At 39.9% G+C, this 27,811-nt stretch overlaps 1 protein-coding gene across 1 annotated transcript in view; it reads left to right on the forward strand.

The window, feature by feature from the left end:
* Positions 1–27,811, forward strand: part of DUOX1 (dual oxidase 1) — a 61,942-nt gene that overhangs the window by 17,372 nt on the left and 16,759 nt on the right. Inside the window, exons 12-26 of the mRNA XM_051973658.1 lie at positions 183–355; positions 669–844; positions 1,317–1,435; positions 2,767–2,904; positions 4,911–5,024; positions 6,512–6,711; positions 7,416–7,601; positions 16,489–16,714; positions 17,146–17,239; positions 17,807–17,982; positions 23,164–23,233; positions 23,952–24,044; positions 24,731–24,909; positions 25,422–25,652; positions 27,673–27,772. Coding sequence (XP_051829618.1) covers positions 183–355; positions 669–844; positions 1,317–1,435; positions 2,767–2,904; positions 4,911–5,024; positions 6,512–6,711; positions 7,416–7,601; positions 16,489–16,714; positions 17,146–17,239; positions 17,807–17,982; positions 23,164–23,233; positions 23,952–24,044; positions 24,731–24,909; positions 25,422–25,652; positions 27,673–27,772 — 2,275 coding nt within the window. The remainder of the gene's footprint in view (positions 1–182; positions 356–668; positions 845–1,316; positions 1,436–2,766; positions 2,905–4,910; positions 5,025–6,511; positions 6,712–7,415; positions 7,602–16,488; positions 16,715–17,145; positions 17,240–17,806; positions 17,983–23,163; positions 23,234–23,951; positions 24,045–24,730; positions 24,910–25,421; positions 25,653–27,672; positions 27,773–27,811) is intronic.

The raw sequence follows: 27,811 nt of genomic DNA on the forward strand, positions 1-27,811 counted from the left end.
ATTGTGAGCCAGGCATGGAGACCAGAGAGCTAGAAATGGGTCCAAGAACGGAAATAGCTCAATTGGGGCTAATTAACAGGTCTTCAAGCTGGGAAATGAGGGTTGGGAGTTTAGCATCTGGGGCATAGAGTGGGGCTAGAACATAGTGTGGAGTGTGATCTGGGGAACTTTCTCATTTCCAGATTTCTGGCCGGGGCCGCTGAAATTCTCTCGAACCGATTACTCAGCAAGCTGGCTACAACGAGGACGGGACCTGGGGCTGCCTTCTTACAACCAGGCTAGGGTGGCTATGGGGTTAACCCCAGTCTCCCGGTGGCAAGATATCAACCCTGAACTTTCACAGGAGAATGGCATTGTGAGGATGAAGTGGAGTCTAGGGAGGAAAAAAGGGGGTAGAAAGGCAGGCTTGAGGGACCCAGTGCAGTGGGGAGACTCTAGGAGAAGGGGACATCTTTAGGCATTTCCATCTGATTTTACAGAGTAAGATGCTCAGTCGCGCTCCGCCCTGGGCAGCACAAGGTCCTATTTCTCCAGATACAGTGGGCTTCCTCTTCCTTGCCCTGGGACCCTGGGAGAACAGTTGCATGTGGGAAGACTTTGGTGACCTATTTCCACTTGGGGCCAATATCCTGATGACCCACTCATTTTTGTTTTCAATGTGGCCCCAGGTCCTGGAGGCAACAGCATCCATGTACCACTACGACCTATCCCGGTTGGAACTGCTTCCTGGGGGGCTCCTGGAGAGCCGAGGGGATCCTGGGCCCCTCTTCACTGCCCTCATCCTTGATCAATTTATTCGACTTCGGGATGGAGACCGATACTGGTTTGAAAACACAAGGAATGGGTAAGGCTAGGCCTGGAACTCCATTCCCCAACCTTGGTCCTCAGTGTGGCTCCCTTTCCCTCCCTTTTCCCTTTGACAGTCCTCAGACCCCCACCTCACACCAGACCCTCATTCCTACTTTGAGTCCTCGATGCTCTTCCCCTTGGAACTTTCACCTTAAACCTTGGTCACCAGATTTTCTTTCCTTTTTCCTTCTTTTTCCAATCTCCTATCTAACTGCCTACCCACTTGTGTTCTTGAATTTTTTTTTTGTTTTTGCTGAAGCAATTGGGGTTAAATGACTTGCCCATGTCACATAGCTAAGAAGTGTTAAGTGTCTGAGGATAGATTTGAGCTCAGGTCCTCCTGATTAGTACTCTATCCACTGCACCACCTAGCTGCCCCTCATTTCTTGAGTTTTGAAACCATAGTCAGTCTTCCTTCCTCTCCTTCAAGCCTAATTCAGCATTTTTCTCTCTCTGCCCATCTCCAGTTTGTTCTCCAAGGAAGAGGTGGCCACAATACGAAGAACCTCCTTCCGTGACGTCCTGGTTGATGTCACCAATGTGGGTCTGGATGCCCTGCAGCCCAATGTCTTTATCTGGAAAGAGGGTAGGTGACTATGGGGGTAGGGTGAGTGGATGGTGAAGAATGGCCAAGGGACTGAGCTGGGATGAGATTCTGTCCCCCTTACCAATCCCCTGTCTCTCAATCTCAAACTTGTAAGTTTAATTCAGTAAAAACATGGAACTGAAAGATAGAAATAGGAAAAACATTGGTTCTGTTCTTAGCAGTGCTGGTTCTAAGATACAGTCAATCTCCAGAAGATCTGAGTTCTAATCCTGCCTCTTACATTTATTACATGTGTGACTTTTTTTTTCCAAGTTGTTGAGTCTGTGTTTCCTCCTGTTGGTGAGTTAATTAGGATTAAATGACTCACACAGCCAGTAAACATTGTGTCCAAAGCCGAATTTGAACTTAGGTCCTGACTCTAGGATTGGTATTCTATGCACTTCATTCACCACTTAACTGCCCTGGAGAGGTGGGGGTGGGAGGAGAATGCTTAAAAGTGTCAAAAGCAGGGAAGGAAACCTGCTCGCATGACTACAGCTGGTGAAGATGTGCACATAGGAGCACATCTGGATCAGTTTGGTCTTCAACTAAATTAGAGTCTGCAGTCTATCCTCTCTGATTAAAAAAAAGAGTTTTCTTCTGCCTCCCTTTCTGCCCAGGACCCTGCTTGTTTCATGTTCCTGATCCCCCAAATCTGTTCTTCCTAGGTTCTCACAGGGATAGCTCATAGGTTCTCATCCTTACTGCATGGTGCTCTTAGGTCTCTCCCAAACTCTATTGACTGGGCAGTTTCTGTAAAGAAAGGTTAAGGAACAAGGTTCTTTCACTTCTGGAATCCTAGGGAAGAAATCCCATTGTACGGCACAGGGGGAAGAGCACGGAATTTGGAATCAGATGCTGTATATGATGGCATCTGACATGGTATATGTCATATAAACATATGGTAAATGTTTTAACAACCAGCTCTCCAGAAGGGGAAGGGGAATGGTACTCGCAACAATTTTAAAATTTAATTCACCTTATTAACAATTTGTCCACCATTTTTGTAAGTTTAGACAATTGACCAAACAACCAGAAAACCCCTGATTTGTAGCATTTGCTGGTTTTGAAGGTATCAATGCTCACCCTAGAAATTTGACAAATTGGCTCTTTGGAGCCAGCTCAAGTCAGCTCCAGCACAGATCTGTTCTAAAATCAGTATGATCTTGGGATAAATTACTCCCAAATCTCCCTTTTCTAATCTATAAAAGGAAGAAAGTGAGAATAAATGGCCTTTTAGTTTCCTTCCTTCTCTAAATCTGTAATCCTATAATCTTGACTGTGGTTAACTCTTCTGCCATGTCTTGACACTTACCTTTCTGTTCTGCCAGGAGACCCCTGCCCACAACCTCGGCAGATCACCACTGAAGACCTGCCCAGCTGTGTACCCCTGGTGGTGATCGACTATTTCAAAGGCAGTGGCTTTGGATTTGGTATCACAATTGGGGCACTCTGCTGCTTCCCATTGCGTAAGGAGGCCCTGGTCTGGGAAGCATGGATCTGGATGGGGATTCTGGGAGGGTTGCTGTGGACAGAAGACAGTTCCAACTGGTGGGGAAGACACAATAGACAGTCCCCTTCTTCCTGAGAAGAGGAAGGAGACAGAAACATAAGTGGAAAAAGGTAACTGAGAGTATTTAAGATTTATAGAAGTACTTGAAAGCCTCTGAGGAAGGGTGCCCATCTCAGAATAACAACCCCTCCTTCCAATTATACTCCTATCTCCAGATCTATTGGAATTTATTCCCTAAGGACCATGGGAAGTAGGTATGGACCATTCTGGATTGGTCTGATTTTTCCCTCTGCAGCCATGGCCCATGGAACCTCCCTTTACACATCAACTCCCTTAAGGAAATATTCTCTCTCATGCCTTGTACATCCCCTCCCCCTGCCCCCCCTCTGGACCTAAGACCAGAGGTTCTCTCCTGGCATAGGCAGGGAGTTCAAAACAAAGTATGGCGTAGGGTGGGGCATAGAAGTCAGATGTTCCCTTAGCTCCTCCAGACAAGTCCAGCTACACATTCCTGGTGCCATAGGTTTTGCTGTTCTTCAACCACAGTGTAGCTAAGGTACTGGATGTTCTCCCAGTAACAGATGGTTGGGCATGTTAGAGACTGAGGAGCAAAATGAGAGGTGGGGAGGGGTAGTGGATATAAAGCATTTCCATGTATACTGTTTCATTGGGTGCACGTGACACACCAGGGAGACAGACAAGGGTTCATGGCTTCCATTTTAAAGATGAGAAAACTGAGGTTCAGAGAATAGGGAAGCCAGATTTTTTTTTATCTTGGTCCTCTTCTTCTTCTTCTTCTTCTTTATTACACCACATAGTGTTGAAGGAGGCTGGATGAGACCAGAAATTATGGAGCCTGTATTCCTATAAACACACACACACACACACACACACACACACGCACGCACACACACACAGTGTGACCTTGGATAACCCTTCCAAGGCTTGTTTAGCATCTATAAAATGAGGAAGGGGGTGGAATCAGTGACTTCTCTCTCAGCCCCCTTTCACTTCTAACAATCTGTAATTCATTCTGTTCTTCCCCAACTGTGTTTAGGAGCTACAAATACACTATGATATCCAGATACACTATGGTACCCAAAGGGCCATAGCTGATGCCTTCTTGAGCTCAGAAGGATATTTGCTGTCCCTGTTTCCAGTTTCACCCTTTAACTGACACAGGAAAGTCTCCCTCACTTAACTAGTAATTAAAATTCAAACTCATTTCTCACCCACCTACACTCCAACCCTTATTAGACCTGAGAGATTTCTTCATCTAAGCTCTAGCTAATAATTCCAGATATTAATCAGCCACTGAAGATACAACACTGATAGCGCCTGCCCCTCCCCTCAACCCCATAGCCAGCTGTTTTTCTGCTCTTCCTCTACTCCATCAGCTTCTTTCCCCCTCTGCTATCATCTCCTCATTTTCCCAAGGTAGACTGCTTCGTATAGTAGTTCTTGGACCTAGATTCAGGAAAACCTGACCTGGAATCTCACCTCAGACAGTTATTTAATAAGTGATCTTGGGCAAATAATTTATCTCTGAGTGCCTCTGTTATCTCATCTGTAAAATAGGGATAATACCTCACAGAATTCTTGTGAGGATCAAATTGGATAATAATTATAAAGTGCTTGATATAATGCCTGGCACATAATAAGCACTCTACAATTAATCTTAGCTTATTGTTATTATTATTGAAGCTTGAAATCAGGAAGATCTGAATTCAAATCTAGCCTCGGATATTAATGGTGTCCCTCTGACAAGGGAAATGGGAGCAGTTGAGGAACGAGGCAAAGGCAGGTTGTCTTCTGATTTCTCTTTCCATCATTGCTCCTAAAAATCTCTCCCAGATCTTGCACCCACTCCTTTCCTCTAAAAACCCCATTACTTCCTCCAATTGTTTCTCCCCCTCCGCCACCCTTCATTCACCCCCTGAGCTCCTTCTTGTCTTCTTCCAGTCAGCCTGCTGAGTGCCTGGATTGTGGCTCGACTCCGAAGAAGGAATTTCAAGAGGCTTCAGGTCCAGGAGCGACACAGCATCATGTCTGAGAAATTCGTTGAGGGTGTGGAAGGTGGGCCTAGGGTCGGTGTGTGGGGGTGGAAGTGGAGGCGGCTTAATGGGATCAGACGTAAAGAAAACAGTTTGCTCCAAAATCAGAGATGCAAGGCCATTTCCACCAGCCACTCCCTGAGTTGTTTAGAGGAAGAGATGGCAATCTCTTATTCCCAAACATCTCCTGCTTATCTGGGATCAGGAGACTGGGACTAGAAAACCAGGACCCCTCTTAGAAACTATTTACCTATTATCCTGTATTTATTTTAATTAGATAAGCATTTACTATGCACCTCCTGTATACCAGCTATGTATTATATAAGGCATTGGTGATTCAAAGACAAAAAGAAAAAAACAGTCTTCAGAGTTTGTATCCTCCAGTGTTGAAGAAGGCCCTTTTATGGGCGAAGAGAATAATGCCAGTCAGGAAACATCTTGATATAAAACATCTTGCAGAATATTATCAAAACCACCCTCTCAGAACTCCTACTCCTGAAAGCTCTTCTCCCAATAGTCTGCAGTGGTAGAACTTTGCAGGGTTTATTGGGTGACATAGTGGATAGAGCATCAGGTTTGGAGTCAAGAAGACATTTTCCTGAATTAAAATCTGGCCTCAGACACTAACTGGATATGTGATTCTGAGCAAGTCACTTGTTTGTCTGCCTCAGTTTCTTCATCTGTAAAATGAGTTGGAGAAGGAAATGGCAAACTACTCTAGTATCTTTGCCAAGAAAATCCCAAATGGGGTCAAAAGGGTCAGAAATGACTAAACAACAAATCATGTGTCCCTACCTGGACTGGGAAAAGAGACTGTATAATGGAGTAGAATTGGATTTGAATTTGAAGGACCAGGATTCAAATTCCATCTCCTTACTTGACCTTGAGCAGGTCACTGTCCTTCTGTCTCTCTCAGTTTCCTCAAATGTAAATGGAGATAAAAATAGCATCTATTTCCCAGAGTTGTTTTGAAGAACAAATGAGATGATATTTATAAAGTCTGTATGTGGTAAGCACTATATAAATTATTATTATTAACCTTCAAGGTTATCAACAAGTTTTTTTATTCTCTTGTTTTTGTGAGGCAGATGAGTTAAATGACTTGTTCAAGGTCACATGGCTAGTGTTTAATGTCTGAGGTTGGATTTGACCTCAGGTCCTCCTAACTTCAGAGCCGGGACTCTTTCCACTGTGCCATCTAGCTGCCCCTTATAGAGAATTCTACAATCCTCTTGCAAATCATTTCTTGGTGGTCTTTATTCATAGAACACCAATCCTCTTTGTGATTATAATGAGTCTGTGTCCAGTTATAAAGTAGAGCTTGGTACAGAGGGGAAGGACATTTCCTAAGGACCTGAGAAAAGTAGGAAGTATAACTAAAAGCTTTGACTCTGACCTTGACTCTAGCTTCCATTAGGCTTGTCTTTAGCTAAGAGATCACCAATTCTTCCCACACAATCCCTAGTGATTCCTCCATCTGACCCTGTCACTCCCTGTCCATCTGTCCAGCCATTGAGTGGCAGGGCAGGAAGGACCCCTGCCGGCCTGTGTTCCTGAACCTCCAGCCTGGGAATCTTCAAGTACTGGATGGCCGGCTCTCACTTCTCCGCACCATCCAGTTCCGGGACTCCCAGAAGATGAACTTGATCCAATCCAACAACCGGGGCCGCCGGGCACTTCTGCTCAAGATTCCCAAGGAGTATGACCTGGTACGTCTTTCTTTTATCACTATTCTTACTTCTCATCTTCTGCCCTATAAAGAAATGTTAAGTGACTTGACCAACATTAGCATACTTCAAATAAAATTATCCTGACTATAATTAATTCACAGTAACATTATTAAGCCTTTATCAGTGACCTCCATTTAAGTCAAGGTACCAGATCTGGCTTCATACTCCAGAAGGTCTTCCCAATGCTTTCTTCTGATACTTGTTCCTCTTTTGGAACATCTAAGGAGATCCAGGCAGAATCCTCAGTCAGAAACCCTTTTCTGGGTCATCTAAGGAGATCTTGTTCCTCTTCTGGAACATCTAAGGAGATCCAGGCAGAATCCTCAATCAGAAATCCTTTTCTGGGTCATCTAAGGAGATCTTGTTCTTCTTCTGGGACACCTTCTAAGGAGATCCAGGCAGAATCCTCAGTCAGAAACTCTTTTCTGAGTCATCTAAGGAGATCTTGTTCCTCTTCTGGGACACCTTCTAAGGAGATCCAGACAGAATTCTCAGTCAGAAACCCTGGAGAGAAGACCTGCCATATGTAGCTAACCCCATATTACTTGAGACACCATTGAATTTGTAAGTCTTTAGTGGAAGGCTGAGTCAGGGACCAGAGTTTGTATGGCTCCAGCTTAGAACAGTAATTCCAACTGCTCTCAGCCTATTCTCCCTCTGTTCTTTACCCTCCTACTCCTTAGCTATTGCTGTTTAACCTAGAAGAGGATCGGCAGGTTTTTGTTCACAGTCTTCAGGAAACCCTGAAGAGCAACGGGCTGGGTTTCCATGAGTCGGAGCTTCGAGAACAGGAAATGATGAGGGCAACTGTCACTAGACAGCGTCGAAGCCATATCTTGGAGACCTTCTTCAGACATCTCTTCTCCCAGGTACTCCGTGACTATAGTTTGAGGATTTATGTATATTGATGTATGAGGCTGTGGGATAACAATTCAATTCAGAAGGCTTGGCTCACCATTGATTTTCTCTGATATTTTATATATATAACCTTTCTGTACTCCAATTTCCTTCTCTATAGAATGAGGTTGACAGTATCTGCCCAGCTTCTAAACAAGGCTGAAGGAAGGACCAAATGAGAGAAATGAATATAAAAATTCAAGTTCTAGCCACATATGAAGTATTAGCACCATGGTTATAGGACCATAAATAGAGAGCTGTGAGAGACCTTGGAGGCCAACAGATGAGGAAACTGAGCCTTTTAGAGAATAAGGGATTTACCCAGTCTCTTTCTGGGACTGATTTTTCAAAGAGGGGCTGCCTAACACACATTTATTCTCTCTCTCTTTATCTCTCTCTCTCTTTTGATTTCTCTTTCTCTCAAACACACACACACAAAACACACACAGAACTCTGGTTTGCTCAAGGATTAAAACAGGAAGCATTGGCAATGTGGACAGCTCTGTGTATTTATCTCCTTTTCTTCAAAAAAGGATGGCCAAGATGGGGCAGACTTTTCCCCTCCTTTCCTTTAATTTCCTTTCTTTTTTTAATAATAGCTTTTTGGTTTTCAAAATACATGCAAAAACAGTTTTCAAGTTTTCAGTTGTGTTGCCTATTTTTCTCCCTCCAAGTACCTCCCTAAACAGCAAGTAATCTCATATAGGTTAAACATGTGCAATTCTTCTAAACATATTTCCACATTTATCATGCTACACAAGAAAAATCAGATCAAAAAGGGAAAAAAAAGGAGAGAAAAAGCAATCAAGCAAAAAACAAAAGAGGTGAAAATATTATGTTTTAATCTACCTTCCCATAGTCCATTCTCTGGATGCAGATGGTTTTCTCCAGCACACATCTATTGGAATTGGTTTGAATCATCTCACTGTTGAAAAGAGCCACATCCAGTTACAGTTGATCATCTCATAATCTTGTCTAACTTCATTTCTTTTCTTCCTCCTCTCCCCTTCAATACTAGCCTGGCTTCCACTATCCTTTTAAGACCAGTTTAGGGGTGGGGGTCCTTAAAGTTCCTTCATTCTCCATTTGTACAAATACCTAACATATATTCCCTTTCCTACATGCATCTGTGTTCAGATAACCTTAAAATAAGCTAAAGTTCATTGTAATAACATTTTTATAATTCTGTTTTATTTCTTCCTTTCAATTTATTTCATTCATTTTAATTATATCTTTTCTCAATCACATGTAAACAAAAATTTTGTTTTACACAATTGTACATGTGTAGCCTATCTTGGATTGCTTGCTGTCTTAGGGAGATGGAAAGGAAGGAAAGGAGGGAGAAAAATTTGGAACTTAAAATTTTACAAAAACATTTTACAAAATGTTGAAAACTATCTCTACATGTAATTAGGAAAAAAAAACTTTTAAGTGAAAAACAAAACCAAAACAAAAGTTTTTACATTTCTTGAAAGTTTTGAGTTTCTTTTTCCCCCATCAATCCCTGCCCTTTTCTTGAAAAGGCAAGTAGTTTGATATAGAGTATACATGTGCAGTCATGCAAAACATTTCCATATGTTTCCATTGTATTGTAAAGCACTCACATATATTATCTTATCTGAATCTCACAGCAATCCTATAAGGTTGTTCCCATGATTATAGATGGGGAAGTTGAGGTCCCAGGATCATTCAGCTAACCAAGGATTAAAGTGGTTTTCAAATTCAGGTCTGCCTGCTTCCAAGTCGAATCCTCTATTCTCTATAGTTGTCATGCTGCTTCTCATTTTTATATATCACTTTAAAATTAACAAAGCATCTTCCTCATTTATAGAAACAAAGTGAAATAATTTATTTATGGAAATAAATATTTTGTTATTATCCTTATTTTACAGAGGAGGAAAAAAAACTTCTTTAACTATATTTTTGTCCAGGGCTAGCATACACTGGTTACCCTGACTAATTTTGATTCATAGCACCATCATTAAAAGTTTTAATGGCCTAACTCCACCCTTATAAACTTGCTGAAAAAATGTATTTCAGGTACTTCCCAGAGATGAGGTCAGCCTAGCCTCAGAACCCCCGAGTGAGTCTTTGTTTTTTGCTCCCCAACCGCACCTGGAGCTTCTTCCTTTCAGCCCTAGAGCAATTTCTCCAAAATTCAAAGTCAATGTCCCATTTGTTTTATTGAAACTATGCCCAGGCTATTCTGAGAATCATCTGTGTCATCTCATTATGCCTTAAATTAAAAGTTAAAGAATTTCTTTAAAGGAAAAAGTTAATCCCTTTCCCCATTTCTTTTCCTAGTTATGTTCTTTGATACCTACCTCAATTTCTGTGAATACTTTCCTTAGAATAAGGCAGGCAGAGGACAGCTAGGTGGCGCAGTGGAGAGAGCACCAGTCCTGAAGTCAAGAGGACTTGAGTTCAAATCTCGCCTCAGACACTTAACACTCCTGGCTGTGTGACCCTGGGCAAGTCACTTAACCCCAATTACCTCAACAAAACGAAAAAACAAAATGAATAAGGCAGGCAGCATGATATGGAGGAAGGTGTCCTATAATTTGTCTGAAATTTGAAAACTTTAGTTCAGATCTTGCTTCTGAAAGGATCTACCTGGACTTGGACAAGTTATAACCTCCTTGGTTCTCAATTTCCTTATGTGTAAAATGAAAGGATTGGACTAGATGATCTCTGAAATCTCTTCTATCCCTAGATCTATGAATTTATGGAGAAGGCTCCATTTATATTTGCTTCTCTTTAACCCAGCCTAGCTATCTAATTCCCTGCGTTATCATTAATTGTTTGATCTCCATTCTGTTCACCAATATTTTGCCATCCAAATAAAAGTCCTGATTCTGCCAGCATTGACCAGTTACCATCAATTTCAGAAACCTCATGATTCACATGTGCCAAATAAGAAATAATCCTATTCTACTGCTTTTCAGCAAAGCTCTGTGTCTAATGTGTGATTATCTGTAGTGGGTGGTAGGAAGGGGAAGGTGGTGGGAAATTAAAGTAGGACCAAGGTCTTTGTCCTACTCTGTATAGTTTCTCTCTCATTCTGGTCCTCATCTATATATGGGGCTTCTGTTTTACTCTTGCCCTAACATGCACCTGCTTACTCATCCTTGCACTCTCTCCACCATAAAACCCATTGAATCATTCTTACTCAGAAATCCCTCCTTTATTCAATTCCTGAAGCTGACACAACCAGAGAAACTTCTTACTCTCACTTAATCTCTAAAAACAAGATTCACTCTCCAATCATAACCTTCCTTTCATGCTCCCTTGATCATCAATCTTTGTTCTCAGACTATTCTTTAAACTTTCACTTGACCAAAATTGTCCTTAAGTTCATTTCCTGATGAAATAGGCTTGGGGATTCAGAAGAATCTCTACATCTCCAAATCCTTCCCCTGCCCCCACAACTTCTGGCTGCTTTTCAATCACTTTTTTTCAGACTCACAGTGTCCCCAAGTCTTGACACTATTATAAAGGATAAAAAGTATAGTACCTCAGCATGATAATTGTTGAAATATGCATGGAAGAATTGCACATGTTTAAAATATATTGGATTATTTGTCATCTAAGGAAGGGGGTGGAGGAAAGGGAGGTAGAAAAAATTTGGAACACAAGGTTTGCAAAACTGAATGTTGAAAACTATTATGCATATATTTTGAAAATAAAAAGCTTTAAAATGAAAAAAAAAAAAAAAAAGAAGCAGCATAGTGTCTGCCCTCAAATAACTTACAGTGTGATTGAAGAGAAAAGCTGCTTACGTTGTATAGTATAAAAGAGCATCAATCCTGGAGTCAGGAAGTCTCATCTTCCTGAGTTCAAATCTGATCTCACACACTTACTAGCTGTGTGACCCTGAGCAAGTACTTATCCCTGTTTGTCTCAGTTTCCTCATCTGTAAAATGAGCTGGAGAAGGAAATGGCCAACCACTGCAGTATCTTTACTAAGAAAACCTCAGATGGGATCATGAAAAGTCAAACATGACTGAATAACAAGAATTGAAGAAATGCAACATATATATAGGAAAAGATTATTCATTCATTAGCAATGTGTGATTTTTAAGGGTCATTACAACTGTAAGACTTAGGAATCAATGAGTCAGTTCAGATGAGAATTAGATGGAGAAATCACTTTGGGATATGCTATTGGGTAACTAGATAGAGAATTGTGTTGAATTCAGGAAAACCATTTTGGACCTATATGACCTAAAGGACTTATATGACCCTAGGAAAGTAACATAACCTTGTGCTCAGTTTTTTTTTTTTCATCTGTAAAATAATAATAATAATAATAATGATACTTATCTCAGGGTTCTTGTGAAGATAATGAGATAATATTTGTAAAGAGCTTTGTAAACCTTAAAGCACAATATAAACACTAGCTATTATTATTATTGTCAAGAAAGAATACATGGAGGAGATGGGAATGATCTGGGCCCTCAAGGACAGGTAGTCTTTGAATAGGCAGAAACAAGTGTAGAAAGAGGGAAATGGTGTGAGCCAAGTAGCAGATTAGGGTGGGGCAAGACATGTTTGGAAGTGAAGAAACAGAAATTTGCCTGGAGCAGAGTATTTATTTGGGTTAATAATGGAAGATAAGGTTGAAAAGGTAGGTTTGGGCCAAATTTTAGATCTACTAATTGATGTGTTGTCTTTTATCAACAATAACTATATGGAAATATTCCCTTAGTTTTAAGGGAACTCCCTTCACCCAGCTATGACTTTGTATTTAAATAAACTCAGGTAACTGACACCTATATGTTGGAGGTGAGATTTAAACAGGTCTTCTTTACTCTGACAGCTCTATCACTGTACTATACTTCCTCTCAATGGCCTTAATGAAATCTCATCATCATAATCATCTAATACTGTTTTTATATATATATGTATGTATACACACACATATATATATGACAGTTAGATAGTAATAACTAGAGAACTGGACCTGGAGTCAGGAAGATTCATCTTCCTAAATTCAAATATGTCCTTGGACACTTAATAGCTGTACGATGTTGGGTAAGTCACATAATCTTGTTTGCTTCAGTTTCTCCATCTGTAAAATGAGCTGGAGAAGAAAATGGCAAATCACTCTAGTATCTTTGCTGAGAAAACCCCAAATGGGGTCATGAATAGTCAGATATGATTGAACAACAACAACAATTATATTTATATAATAATATATTTTATTATTAATTATATATTATACATAATAAATTATTAATTATATATTATATTGGTAATATAATCGATTATAGAATACACAATTAATAAATATATAATTAACAATACAATAATGTATATAATAGCTAAAGGTAGATATTACATTATACATATATAAATACATACATGTATATATGATATACATATATATGACATATATATGATATATATGCATATATATTTCTAGCACAAATGTATGTGAGGCAACTTACTTTTAAACATTTTTACAAAAGTGATCTCATTTGACTCTCACAACAAACCTTTGAGATAAGTATTATTTCTAACCCGACTTTACAGATGAGGAAACTGAAACAGGTGTTATGTGATTTACTCAAGATAGTAGAGCTAATGAATGTCTGAGGACAAATTTGAGCTTAGATCTTCCTGACTTCAGGCCCAGTGCTCTATCCACTGTATCCAGTCATGATGTATGTACTTGTTTACTTTTCATTTCGAAGCACTTTCCTATTTATGAAAGCTAACACATATAGAATATCCCCCAAATTTTAATAGCTTTAAATTGCACTAAGACTTTTGGGATACTCTTTACTATTACATTACAAGTGCATTAACATGACACAAAACAAATTGATTAAATTACTTTTATGGAAATGTTTTGTATAACTTCATATTGCCTTCTCAGTCAAGGTAGAGAGGGAATAAGGAAGAGAATCTGGGCCTCAATGTTTTAAAAACAAATGTAAGGAAAATTGTTTTACAGGTAACTGGAAAAAATAAATACATATATATACACACACACACACAAACATATATATATATATATATACACATATATATACACACACACAAACATATATATATATATATATATATGAATAAAAAATCCTAATAAATTGATAGGTGCAGTGGAGGGGAATGTTGCTTCCAAAGAGGTATAGGTTATATCTCAGAGAAAATTCCTCTGAGATTTGAGATATATTTCTATTGTTCTATCTCCTGATTTTATATGGAAATGTCATAATGGTTCTTCTCTGACATTAGGCCTTCAAGTCTGATCCTTGGCTACCATAATCCTCTCAGGTCTGTAAAGCTCAATTGGACTAAGGGCCCAAGAACCATCTCTGCAGCTCCCCTGGAGCTCAGACTGATTTAGGATATGGAGAACTCTCAGCTCTTTGGCTTGTGCTCCTGTTTGGTGGGGGGAAAGGGTGCTAATCAGAGACCCTGGGAAATCTTTTTTTCTTCTTTCCCTACCAAGAGGAAAGCAGATACTATTATTTTTTTCTGGTGGCATTTTTGTCCCAGGTAAAGGATTGGTTAATAATCCCTAACATCTGTACAGAATTTTAAATATTAAAAAATGCTTTCATGTTCATATCTCACTTGAGCCTTACAAATCCCACTGGAGATAGACAAGACAAATATTATTCTCATTTTAATGATCTGGAAATTGATACCCAGAGAGAGTTACTGCCATTGGATTACAGGAACTAAAAGGAATCTCAGAGCTTACCTCATTCAAGTCCTACATTTTGCAAATGAAGAAACTGATGACAAAAAAGGGAAAGTGATTTGTTTGAGTCCAGCTAGGGGGCACCACAGTGCACAGAATGTCAGATCTAAAGTCAAAAAGGCTCATCTTTGTACATATCTTTGAACATATCTCAAATTCAATCTCAGACATTTACTAGCTGTGTGAGCCTAGGAAAATCATTTATCCTTCTTTGCCTCACTTTTCCTCATCTGTAAAATGGACTGGAGAAGGAAATGGTAAATCACTCCACTTTTCTTTGCCCAGAAAATGCCAAATGGGGTCCCAAAGAGTTGGACATGACTGAAGAGACTGAACAAGAATAAATATAATAAAACAGAATCCCTAAGATCAAAGATTTAGAACCTGAAGAGACTTTAGAGATCTTGTAAACCACATTTTTCTCATTTTACAGTTGAGGAAACTGAGTCACAAAGTGATGAATCGAAATGAATAACTGAATGAAGCCTCAGGAGATGTAGATTTGAATCCCAGTTCTACCACTAATGATCTGCATGATCTAGGACAAATCACTTTAGTTCTCTAAGTTTCAGTTTCTAAACTATAAAAAGAGAGCTTCTGAAATTGCTATCATTAAGAATAACCCTTCTAAATTTAACACTCTATTAATTTAAACTCACTGACTGGGGAAATAGAAGTAAGGATCAAATCTCAATTAAAATCTTTCCTTCTTTAGGAAATCTTTCTTAACTCTTCTTAATTGCTTCTATTTATTATTTTATTAATTTTATACTAATTTATTATAATTATTGTTTATATTATGTTATATGTAGAATAATAATTATAATTAATATATTAATTTAATATGCTCTTTAATGCTCTTCTTTTAATCTTTTCCTAATTGTCCTGTATATAGTTTGCTTTGTATATATTTGGTTTTGTGTTATCTCTTCCATTTGATTGTAAGCTCCTTGAGGACAGGGACTATCTTTTGCCTCTTTTTATATTCCCAGCAAAATTCCTGGCACATAGTAAGCACTTAAATATTTATTGAATTGAATTCATCATAGCACCCTAGTTTTTGAACTGGAAGGGACTCTCTATTCCACCCCTTCATTTTATATTTGAGGAATGATAGTCTAGAGATCTTGACTTGCTCAAAGACCTGTTGATTGACTTTCAAACAATCAACTAACAAGCATTTATTAAGTACCTACTCTGCATCTGGAACACTGTTAGACAGTGGGAATACAAATATTTTTTAAAATGAAATAATCTTTATTTTGAAGAAGAGGAGACAAAAATGTTATTACATAGAGTCAATGTAAAAATAACAATTACTTAGTAATTAAGAAGGGAAGGAGGATCAGGAAAGATTTCATATAGAAGATGGCATTTGAGATGTGTCCTAAAAAGAACAGAGGGATTCTATAAGGTAGAAATTAGAAGAGAGGGCATTCTAGTCATGGAGAATGTTCAATACAAAAAACAGGGAGGTAGGATATATAGTGCTGTTCCTCAGAGAGAAGGCCAGCTGGGGTGGATCACAGAGGATGTTATTGGATGGGCTGGAAAGATGGTTTGGGATTAGGATTTATCAATTAAAGTTAAATAGAGAGCAGATAGTAGATAGGGTTGAGCCTGGTATCTAGAAAGTCTGAGGGGCAGCTAGGTAGTGCTAGGAGCACCAGTCTTGAAGTCAGGAGGACTTGAGTTCAAATTTACCTCAGACGCTTAACACTTCCTAACTGTGTGATCCCTGGGCAAGTCACTTAACTCCAATTGCCTCAGAAAAAAAAAAAAAGTTTCAAACTTTTTCAAACCCAAACCCTGGGCACTTATTCCTGTGCATCAGTTTTTTTTATCTGTCAAATGAGCTGGAGAAGGACATGGCAAACCACTCCACTATCTTTGTCAAGAAAACCCCAAATGGTGTCATAGAGAGTTGGATACAACTGAAAAACAACTGAATAACAAGAGAATTTACCCTTCTTCCCATACTTTTAATTTCTTCATCCACCTTTCTTATCTTAAAGTGCTCTTGAATTACTGATTAGGATTCCTCTGATCTCCAACTCTTTTTTTTTTTTCAGCCTGGCTCGCCTCCAATTCAGCCACACTCCCTGACTGACTTTCATCTCCTTTTTTCCTTCTTTATCCAACTACAGGTGCTGGACATTAACCAGGCAGATGCAGGGAACCTGCCCTTGGACTCATCTCAAAAAGTGAGAGAGGCCCTGGCCTGTGAGCTGAGCAGGGCAGAATTTGCTGATTCCCTTGGTCTCAAACCTCAGGCCATGTTTGTAGAGTCCATGTTCTCTCTGGCTGACAAAGATGGCAATGGCTATTTATCCTTTCGGGAATTCTTGGACATCCTGGTGGTCTTCATGAAAGGTGGGAGAGGAGTGAGGATGGACAAGGGAGGCTAGACTAGTAAAAAAAAAAAAAAAGGAGATTAAGGAGGCTGGAAGTTGAAAAGTAATGCTAGAGATATCAATTCAATGGCAAATGCTCTAGCCTAAGAGTCAACTAAGAATCGTGGCTGTGAGAATTACTTTCTGTGTGACAAATCAATTAAAATAGACACAACTTTACCTTTACCCAAGAAATATTGTGAAGGAAACACTAAACTTTAAGCAATGTAAAAATAGCTGCTACTGTTACTATTCCAAGTAACAACAAGGTATCAAGAACCCAGTTTCTTGATCTGGGTGTGTGAGATCTCTCTAAAACTGGATTTCCTTCAGAATGTCTCCCGAACTTATCTAGGTTGGGGGAATGTGGGGTTTTCCTCTGGAAAATGATTGGGACCTTCCTTTACCCAGGCTCCCCTGAGGAGAAGTCCCGTCTCATGTTCCGGATGTACGACTTTGATGGTAACGGGCTCATTTCCAAGGAGGAGTTCATCAGGATGATTAGGTCAGCACAATGACAGCAGCCAAGAGAGTGGGCAGGGGTAGAACTAGGGAGGGGGAGCAAGAAAAGAAAAAGGGAAGGGGAAGGAAGAAGTAGGGTGTGGAGCACCTCCTGACTTTGAGTGGGGTAAGACACTATTAGGGTGACAAAGTAGATTATGTGCTAGCTCTAGAGTTCAAATGTGGCCTCAGACAATTACTAGCTGTGTGATCCTGGGCAAGTCACTTAACCCCACCATCTACCTCAGTTTCCTCACCTCTTAAATGAGCCAGAGAAGAAAATGGCAAACCACTCCAGAATCTTTGTCAATTAAACCCTAAATGGGATCACGAAGTGTCAGACAGGACTGAAATGATTGAATAACAACAACATTGATTATTGGGTTAGTAGGACAAGATTTTTAGCCTTTCTGGTAGATTGAAAGGGGAAGAGGTTTGGTAAATGCTGGCACTCAGCCAGGGCCCAGGGGGTTAGGGAGAAAACAGTTGGAATTCAGGGTTTCTGAATTTTGCTGTTCCTACCAGGGTCTGACGGTCCCAGCCCTGATTCTGTTTCTGGTTCTGGGTTCAGGTCCTTCATTGAGATTTCCAACAATTGCCTGTCCAAAACCCAGCTGACTGAGGTGGTAGAGTCCATGTTCCGAGAATCTGGTTTCCAAGACAAGGAGGAGCTGACCTGGGAGGATTTCCACTTCATGCTGAGGGACCATGACAGCGAACTCCGATTCACCCAGCTCTGTATTAAAGGTGAGTTTGTTTCTGAGATTAGGAAAAGAGAGAGTGAAAGAGAAAGGATTAACCTAAACTGGAGGAAAATGGGATTCTACTTTAGCCAACTCTGGATCCAAGCTCCACTGATTGGCTTGGGCAAGGCTAGGGATCATGGGGAACAGTGTCTCCTTTCACTGCAATCCCCCCACACACACACCAGAGAGCTCAGGACAGATTCCGCCCCAGTGCTATCACCTGTTCCAGCTTGGGTTTAAGGGTGGAGGCTGTGATGGGAAACCAGACTCCTTGAGTGACACAAGGGATGAAACAGGTTGCTCTGAATAAGGGCACTAGGAATCCTAAGGGTCACTTGGGTGGTGTAAGGATGAGAAAAGGATCTGTGGGTTGGGCTGAACGCAGCCACATTTTGGTGGCTTCTAGGCTCAGAATCCCACTGGAAATACATTGAAGCCAAATCTAGCCTCTCCCAGGATTATGAGTATTTGGACAATCTAAACTAAGTGCTGGTGGAGTAAAGGAGAAGGGAGGGTGAGAGACACAGACAATGGGTGGAGTGAGAACAGAACTAGGTAGGAAATCCAGCTCACTGGGAAGACTTGTAGTCAAAAGACCTGAGTTTAAATCTTGGAGTTATTACACATTAGCTATGTGACCCTGGGCCTCAGTTTCTCTGGTAAAATGAAGAAGTTGAACTAAGTAATCACAGAGGTCTCTTCCTGTTCTAAATCTTGTATGTGGAGACTGTGGCTATCTGAGGGATCACTGAGAGTTTTCAATATTGTAATTTTGACCTCCATCCTAGAAGACAAAGAGTTAGGCAGTAGATTGAAGGATACCTAAGAATGAATGCTTGAGGATCAAAGAGGACATATTGGATCTAGATATCATAGGCCCAAACTTATAAGAGTCGGTTATCACAGGGACCAGCTTCTGCAATTGAGGGCAGAATCAAGTATGAAGAAAAGAGGAAAGTTTTCATTTTTATTAGAAAAACCTTCATTACTTATATGACAGGCTTTTTTTTTTAGGCTTGTAAGCTTCTATTATACATTATGATATGATAAATATTAAAAATTTTAAACTGTGTTGTAGAACACTCTGCTTTATGATGAGCTAAAGCATGGTTCCTACCTCTCATGGAGTTTATAATCTAACAATATAAAAACATAATAAGTACATTAGAGAGATGAGAAATGATGACTACCTAAATTCTAAGAGGAAAAGTCATTATCAAGGGAAGCTTAGGAAGGAAAGGATAGGACACAGGACAAGAATATGGAGTCAACCTTATATGTAAGATGAATAGATAATTGCCTGTCCAATGGAATTTAAAGGATGTCAGGCTCTGCTGTACCCCAAATATATCCTCTGTCTGCTTGCAGTGATACTTGATTTCCTATTAGAAATTCATTTAAGTCTCTTTCACTTGGGTCCACTTTTAAATATAAATATACCTAAAAAGAGAATATTCATCCCAGAAGAAAGAAGAAACAATGATGAACCTTGGGAAACAGGTTCAACACCTCAAGCTCTATCTGGGTGAGGGATTCTTAAATTTTTGTGTATATGTCATGGTCCTTTTTGGTAATCTGGTGAAATCTATGGAATCTTTCTCAGAATAAATTTTTTCCCTATATTCCAACTTCTTAAGCTTTGGTTCACAACCCCACATAAGGTAAAACTAAATGTGGGGGTGATGTAATTATGAATCATTACCAGTAAATATTTGATTTGTATACCTATTATATAAATCTATATACCCAGGGTCACATAAAATTTTCTAGGGCAAAGAAAGGTTGCAAATGGAAAAAGTTTAAGAAGTCCTCACCTATATTAATGATTGAAGGAAATGCTAAGTTTCAGTTAGAAGTTAGTGAAAATAAAAATGTAATGTTTTTCCCTTCCAAGTTCACAAAGTCCCCTGAATTCTATCATACATGTAAATCCCTTAGGAATCTATGGATCCCAGGCTAAGACCCCCTCATCTAGAAGAAACTGCATTTATTATTTTTGCTCAGTTAAAAAGCTACTTCGCTCTTTCTAGTTCTTTAGGGCTGGGCATAGATCAATCCCTTCAATTAAATTTTTTTCCCCTCAAAGAAACTTTATTAGTATAGTAAGGGAAAATGCAGTAAAAACAACTATAAAAATATTATACTATGTTTTAATTTAGTGACAACTCAGCTCTCTCCCAGTTTCACTCAGCTTCACCCAGAGAGGAAACCTATCTCTCTGATCTAATTGCATGAACAGACTTGGTATTAGGTTAGAATATCACTGGTGAAATCCTGGACAAATCACCTTACCTCTTTATGCTTTAATTTTCTCATCTGTAAAATGGGTGTGATATAAATATGTCCATTACCAACCTATCTCACAGGATTGTGAGGAAAGTGGTTTATAAAACTTAAGACACCATGTAGGCTGTCTTAAGCTATTAAAGCTTAAATTTGCTCTAAAATTCTTTTAACATCTGGTATAAATGTGAGTTGTTATTTTACTGCTGATTCCTGTCTGGGGACCCTTGATAAAAAGTGGTTCTTCCCTGTGCATCACTAGAGATTCTCTTGTGCTTGCAGATATCCTTATCACTTATCCCAGAAATGCCTCTGGTGGCTGACCCCAGAAAATTCGTTCTCAGTCCTGACTTGTTTCTCTCTGTCTCAATGGGAGTGAAGCATAATCCCTAGATTATTATGAAGACTACCTTTTTCCTCAGGTGAAGCCAGGCTCCTCCCCTCCAGTTTAAATAGCATCTCAGTTTAGTCTCCACACATGGCCAATAGCAGATTAATCTAGTTTCCTTTGAGCATGCTTTAGGGTTGATTCAGTTTTTCTATGTGACCAAAAGTAGCTGAGCCATTATCTGTGACCTGTATTAAATATATCTGCTCTAGGCTAGGGTATCACAACCAACTAGATAGTTTTCCCTTTATGTTTTAAAACAACTATAAAAGCATTACACTATGTTATAATTTAGTGACAACTCAGCTCTCTCCCAGTTTCACCCAGCTTCACCCAGAGAGGAAGCCTACCTCTCTAATCTAATTGCATGAACAGACTCAGAACTGGGTTAGAATATCACTGGCGAAATCCTGGACAAATCACCTTGCCTCTTTATGCTTTAATGTTCTCATCTGTAAAATGGATGTTATATAAATATGTTCATTACCAACCTATCTCACAGGATGGTGAGGAAAGTGGTTTATAAAACTTATGGCACTATTCCCTGTGTCTTAAGCTATTAAGGCTGTCTTAAGCTATTAAATGTATATTTGTCATGTATATGTTATGTATATGTCATGGTCCTTTTTGGTAATCTGGTGAAATCTATGGAATCTTTCTCAGAATAAAATTTTTTCCCTATATTCCAACTTCTTAAGCTTTGGTTCACCACCCCACATAAGATAAAACATCCAATAGGACTCTTCCACTAAATTCCAAATTATTGAATGTTTCCCGTTTTCAGCTTATTGGCTGAACAGTCATGACAGACATAGCTTGAATCTGCTAGCTGCATCCCTTCTCCCTTCCCTTCTTTAGAAGATTTATTAATCCTCAGCTACCTACCAAATAGTAGTCTTCCAATCAGTTAATCCATTTATTAAGAAATCCATAGGAATTTCTAAGATAAGTAACTGCAAGGAGAGAATAAGACAGAAAATCCTGAGGAGAATTTCTATGGCTATTTAGGGACAGGTTACACTCAATCAAAAGTCCTGAGACAGAAATTAGCAATAAAATAAACAGCTCATATTTATACTGGGTATCACAAGTGTCAAATGCTATGCTGGCTGTTAGATAAAAATGAGAATCACAATCTTTAAGGAGCCTTCATTTTCAGAATCTCATCTTAGAAAGGTGTAATGTCACAAATATTTTATTTTTTTTAAATAATAGCCTTTTATTTTCAAAATATATATGCAAAGTTATTTGCACCATTCACTCTTGCAAAACCTTGTGTTCCAATTTTTTCTCCCTTCCTCTCATCCTTTCCATTAGATAACAAGAAATCTAATATATATTAAACATGTGCAATTTTTCTATATATATTTCTACATTTATCATGCTGCATAAGAAAAATCAGATCAAAAGAAAAATCAGAAAGAAAAAAAGCAAACAACAAAAAAGGTGAAAATACTATGTTTTAGACATGAATTGATATTAAGTAATTTCCACCTACCAGAAGAGAAGGGACGTTTCTTCATTAAAAGATGAGAGTAACACATTGAATTCATTCATAGAAAATCATCAGGCACTATGTTAAATGCTGCAGATACAAAGAAAGGCAAAATCAACCCCTGCTCTCAAGGAACTCATAATCTAAAGGAAGAGACAAGTGAAAATAAAATATACATCCTGGATAAATTAGGGGTAGGCATAGGAATTAAAGAAGGCTGGGGGAAACTTCTTACGTTGATAACTTGAAGGAAGCCAGGGAAGTTAGAAGGCAGAAATGAGGAGAAAGAACATTCCAGGCTGGGATCGAGTGGGGGTAAGGGTGGGGAGTGGTCAGAGAGTCAAGAGATAGAGGAAACTGGGATCTCAGGGAGTTGTGACTATGTAAAGTCACATTGATATCAAGCATCCAAGATGATATTTTATCCCCATTTTTCTAATTCCAGAGCTATTTCTTTTTCCTTTGTCTCATGGGGGAGAGCCCCTATGTTGAAATGGGAGAAAGAGGGTACAGAAATAGAAGTGGCAGACTGCTCTCTGATATTTTGGTGAGGGCCAGTTCTATGTATGTTAGTACTCTGACTATGTCTTATAAGACTAACCCCCCAAAACGCCAGTTTGCCCACCATATCTGAGACCATCTCTAGTTGTTCTCATCTATGTCTTGCCACTGGTCCCAGAGAGCCTGAAGGAGATAGTGAGATTGGTGACTTCCTATAGTACAGCCTCATTTAAATCCATCTCGCTTGCAAGTCAAAACTTCACCTTTTGAGTGATTCTTTTTGAGAACAAAGACAAACAATGACAGCATATATATAATACAACCATTGGAATAGACTTTTTGTATGATAGGTTCAGGTGGATCCTAGCTTGGGGTTGCAAGCAAGTGAATCCAGGCTCCCTCAGAGGATTGAGGGGAACCCAGAGTATATAGAAAAAGGGCTGGGATCAGGTCTCTCTCTCTGGCTTCCAGTACTGAAGTGTGTCTTGCTCATTGCCCCTCTTTTGGATTTATAGGTGTGGAAGTTCCTGAGGTCATTAAAGAGCTATGCCGACGAGTCTCTTTCATTAGCCAGGATAACATTTGGTGAGCCTAATCCAGGAATGATAAATGTATTCTTGCGGGAGGAGGGGGGCAAAGAGAAAGGCTAGGGACATTGAATGATTCTTTCCACAGAAGGTAGTGACTGGGATTCCCCAAGCTAACTTTATGGCTCTACTTATGGGAAACATATACTTTTCCCACTAGCTGAGGGTATAGTCCTTTCTCCAGCATTCTTAGGTTTGAGGTCAACAAAAAAGTAACTAAAATTTCTGGAGTAAATTCACATGGGAGAAGGGAGAGGAGAGAAGGATGAAGTAAAAATGTGGAGGATAATATGATATGATAATAGATAGAGCTACACGGGGGAGGGGTTAGGAGGAGAGTTGTCTTTGAGAGAGGGGCACCACAATAATGGGACTCTGAAATTTAGTTGGTAGATTGACATAGGCCTATGAAATATGAATATTGGGGTGACTATGGAAAGGAAGCTGCCACCTATCTTCAAAAGAAAGGAAGATCTCCAGGAATGTGTGTATCCTGGGGCAGAACTCAGGTAATCCTGTAGTTATGGATCTTGGACTAGGAGCACCTGAGAATCAACAGGGCCCCAGTGGCTTTGTTTCTGACCCTTGCTCCCTGCCCCTTCACCCAGAGTTTATAATCCTTAATAGTTGGGAAGGGTCCCTTGAAATTTGGACCATTACTTTGTCCAGTCTCCTCCTATTTTGTTCCCTGTTTGAATGTTCAAATGTCTCCTTAGTAATTTAGCTGATGAGACACCAGTGCAGATGTTCAAGTGCCCGGTGAATACAACAGATCCACCTCAGGAGGTCCGAAAGAGGTTTGGCAAAAAGTATGTACCATTCCTTTCTCCTAGTCAGATGTAGATGGGTACATGTAATAACAGAGTGAATGAGAACAGAGTCTTGATAAGAGTTGGGACAGGAATGAAGAGGAAAGGAAAGGATTGATCTGAATATGAGTGGGCAGTGTTGGGGAATAGGTGGGGATAGTATCTGTAAAACTGAGCATCAGATTGAAATAAGTGACATAAATGCAGCAGAGTATAGAGAATGGGGCACACGACTTGGAATTAGGAGATACAGATTCAAATTCTGCCTCAGCTACTTACTAGCTGTGTGACTTTAGGCAAGTCATTTAAATTCTCTATTTCTCATTTTCCCTATCTGCAAAATAGAAGCTTGACAGCTTCTAAAGCCCTTTCCAGACCTAAATCTATGTTCTGATGTCCATCTGGAGGCCTAACATTTTACAAAATCCCATCCTCTTTACATTTTATTTCTAGTTTTATGTTTTATAAACATAACAGTTTTTATGTTGTTCATCAATACTTAGGATGTGCATCTGTATGTCCCCTTCTGGTACATGTAGATGAGAATTGTTTCTGCTGTCATTTTCCTGCCCCTTCTTTGACATCCAATAGTACCGGGATGCTCCCCAGCATCCATTTTGATGGATCCTTTGCTACTAGGACTAAGGGGACCTGGGAGGGAAGGGCTGAGAGTACTTGTTGTGCAGGATGACATCGTTCCAGCCGCGACCCTTCACAGAAGCACACCGGGAAAAGCTGCAGCGAAGCCGTTGGCATCAGACTCTTCAGCAATTTAAGCGATTCATTGAGAATTATCGTAGGCATATTGCCTGTGCTGCAATCTTCTACATCATTGCTGGAGGGCTTTTTCTGGAGAGAGTCTACTGTGAGTTATGGCTCTTGGGGGGTAAAGTCTTCTGTGAGTAGAGCCAGGACTAAACATAACTATCTAGGATGGTATGGTTTGGAGGATAGCTGGATCTTGGGTATAGAGGGAGACAGATTGATTCTGAGGCTGGCCCTTGCCCCCTGAGGAGTTGTTGCGAATGCTGGATCATTAGGATAGGATACTATGAGTGAGGCAACTGGTTATGCCATGCTCTGTGAGGCAAGTTTTGTGAGCGCAACAACTTGCATTGTCCTGGGAAGGAAACAAACCTCGACATCATCCCATGATGCTGTCCTAGGATAAACCCTGCCTGTACCATATTAGTTTTACTTTCAACTTTGAGGTCCTGTCTTCTGATAGTCATGAGGATGGAGTCTCATCTGAGAGACTGTCAAAAGAGGTAGGGTTTGTTGTGAATGACCAAATCTGATAAACAGGCCAAATTAGGGCTTTTCCTGCATTAATTTGACTCCGATGAACCTGCCTCCCACTGACTCTTCTCTCCTTAGTCTATACCTTTGCAGCACACCACATGAGCATCACAGACACTACACAGGTGGGCATTATCTTGTCCCGAGGGACAGCAGCCAGCATCTCTTTTATGTTCTCCTACATCCTGCTTACTATGTGCCGCAATCTCATCACCTTCCTACGGGAGACCTTCCTGAACCACTATGTGCCCTTTGATGCTGCCGTGGACTTCCACCGAATCATTGCTGCTACTGCTATTGTGCTTACAGGTAAGTCTCTGGGAGTAGGAGCTCACTTTCTAGTCATCCTCCCTTCCCCACTCATCTCACTTCCAGAAAGTCAGACCTCTCAGGACAGAGAAGGATTGAAGGAGTGCTTCCTGGCTAGTCTGCTGTAAGAGACAGCTCTGGAAAGGGAAGCCTCTCCTCCTCTAGCCTGGCTTGGATGAATCTAATTCCACCCTATAGATATCCTCCACCTTCCTCTTTCCTTATTCTTCTTCATTCTTCTCTCTCATAAGATCATAGCCATACTTGGAAGGGACCCAAAGGACAATCTAATCCAATCCTCTCATTTTAGAAATGAGGAAACTGTGCTCTACAGAAGGGAAATTATTTTCCTACCATCCTACAGGTTGTAAGTGGCAAAACCAGCATTCAAACCCAGTTCTCTGGCTTCAGACCCTGGTCATTACTTTCTACTCTTTGTTTTCCCCTTCCTTTTTTCCTGTTTGTCATTATTTCCTACCTGGGCTGGGCACAAGCTTTTCTATCCATTTAAATCTTGAGTTTGCTTAGCACAATATCTGGCAAATGGTACGTACTAAATAATTGCTTATTTCTGACTTGACTTGATATGTGGCATAATAGTACAATGAAGCTTGGATTTGGAATTAGAAAATGTCCTTACCTCTGAGGGAGAGCTAGATGGTGCAATGAGATTTCTAATTCCAGAGCTATTTCTTTTTCCTTTGTCTCACGGGGGAGAGCCCGCTATGTTGAAATGGGCTCTGGAGTCAGGAGATCTGAATTCAAATGTGGCTAGCTGTACGATCCCAAATACCTCACCAAAAAAAAAAAAAAAGTCCAACCAAACCTAGCTCTGCATTTACTACTTATATGATCTTGGTCAAATTATTTCCTCATTTGGAAAGTGGAAGAAATTTACTTTGATGGGGGGTGTTCCCAAGAGGAGGAAATTGCTGTCCTTGGAAATATTGAAACAAAAGCTTTAGAGAGATGCAAACAGAGGGAAGAATAAATTCTGATTGAAGAGATCAGAGGATCCTTCTTTCAGAGGAGATGGCCTTGGAATTGGGCTTTAATGGTGGATAAAAATTCAAGAAAATTTGTGAAGAAAATGAAATCAGCATTTAGTCCTTTCTCTTCTTTTTTTGTGCCTTATTCCTTCACCTATTCTCACTCAAACTCCCTCCCTCAGCTTGCCCAGTGCCAATGGGGAGAAATAGAGCCTTGCTTCTTTTATAATAAGGCATTAAGCTGACCATAAATGGATTTAGTGTATTATCCCCCTCCAGGTGGATTTGAGCTTTAAAACAGTATACCTTATAATTGATTGCTTATCATTTCAGGGAGAGGAGAAGGAAAGGATAGAATTTAGAACTCAAAACCTTTTTTTCTTTTCTCTCTCTTTTTTGGTGAGGCATTAGGGTTAAGTGACTTGCCCATGATTACACAGCTAGTAAGGAACAAGTATCTGAAGCTAGATTTGAACAAGTATCTGAAGCTCAGATGCTACTGACTCCAGGGTTTGTGCTCTATCCAGTGTACCACCTTGCTGCCCAGCAAGTTCAAAACTTAAAAAGAAAATGTTTTTAAAAAATTACTTCAACATGTAAATTGGAGAAAAATAAAATAAATATTGTTCAAAAAGACTGAAAACAACCAAACAAGAAAATTAATTAACTGAAGCCAAAAGTTCTTACATTTTCATATTTGCATTTCTAGTGCCTACCACATTATCTGGTAAACAGCATTTAATAAATGCTTGAGGAGCCAGGGGAGGGAGAGAGAAGAGTGTTATGAATCCTTTCTTTTTAATTTTTCTAATGGTGGAATTTCAGTTTATGATCCCTAAGTGAGAGAAAGAAAATTGAGGGACTCTCCTTGGCTCCTTTAATCAGAAACCAGAGGTTTGAGTTCCAAAGACTCTTACTCAAGCCCTCTCTCACTTTGGGTTGTGTTCCTTTCCCCTTGAGCTTGAGGAGGGATGGGTTTGGATGTTGCACATCCTCCCAGCTCTCTTCTTAGCTGTTTCTCTCTTCCTCAGTCCTGCATGCCATAGGCCATGTGGTCAACATCTACATGTTTTCCATCAGTCCACTTAGTGTCCTGTCTTGTCTCTTTCCTGGACTCTTCTGGGATGATGGGTGAGTGCAGCCTCCTACTTTGGATATAAAGGAGGTAAA

Source organism: Antechinus flavipes, chromosome 2, assembly GCF_016432865.1.
Source record: "Antechinus flavipes isolate AdamAnt ecotype Samford, QLD, Australia chromosome 2, AdamAnt_v2, whole genome shotgun sequence".
NCBI lineage: Eukaryota > Metazoa > Chordata > Mammalia > Dasyuromorphia > Dasyuridae > Antechinus > Antechinus flavipes.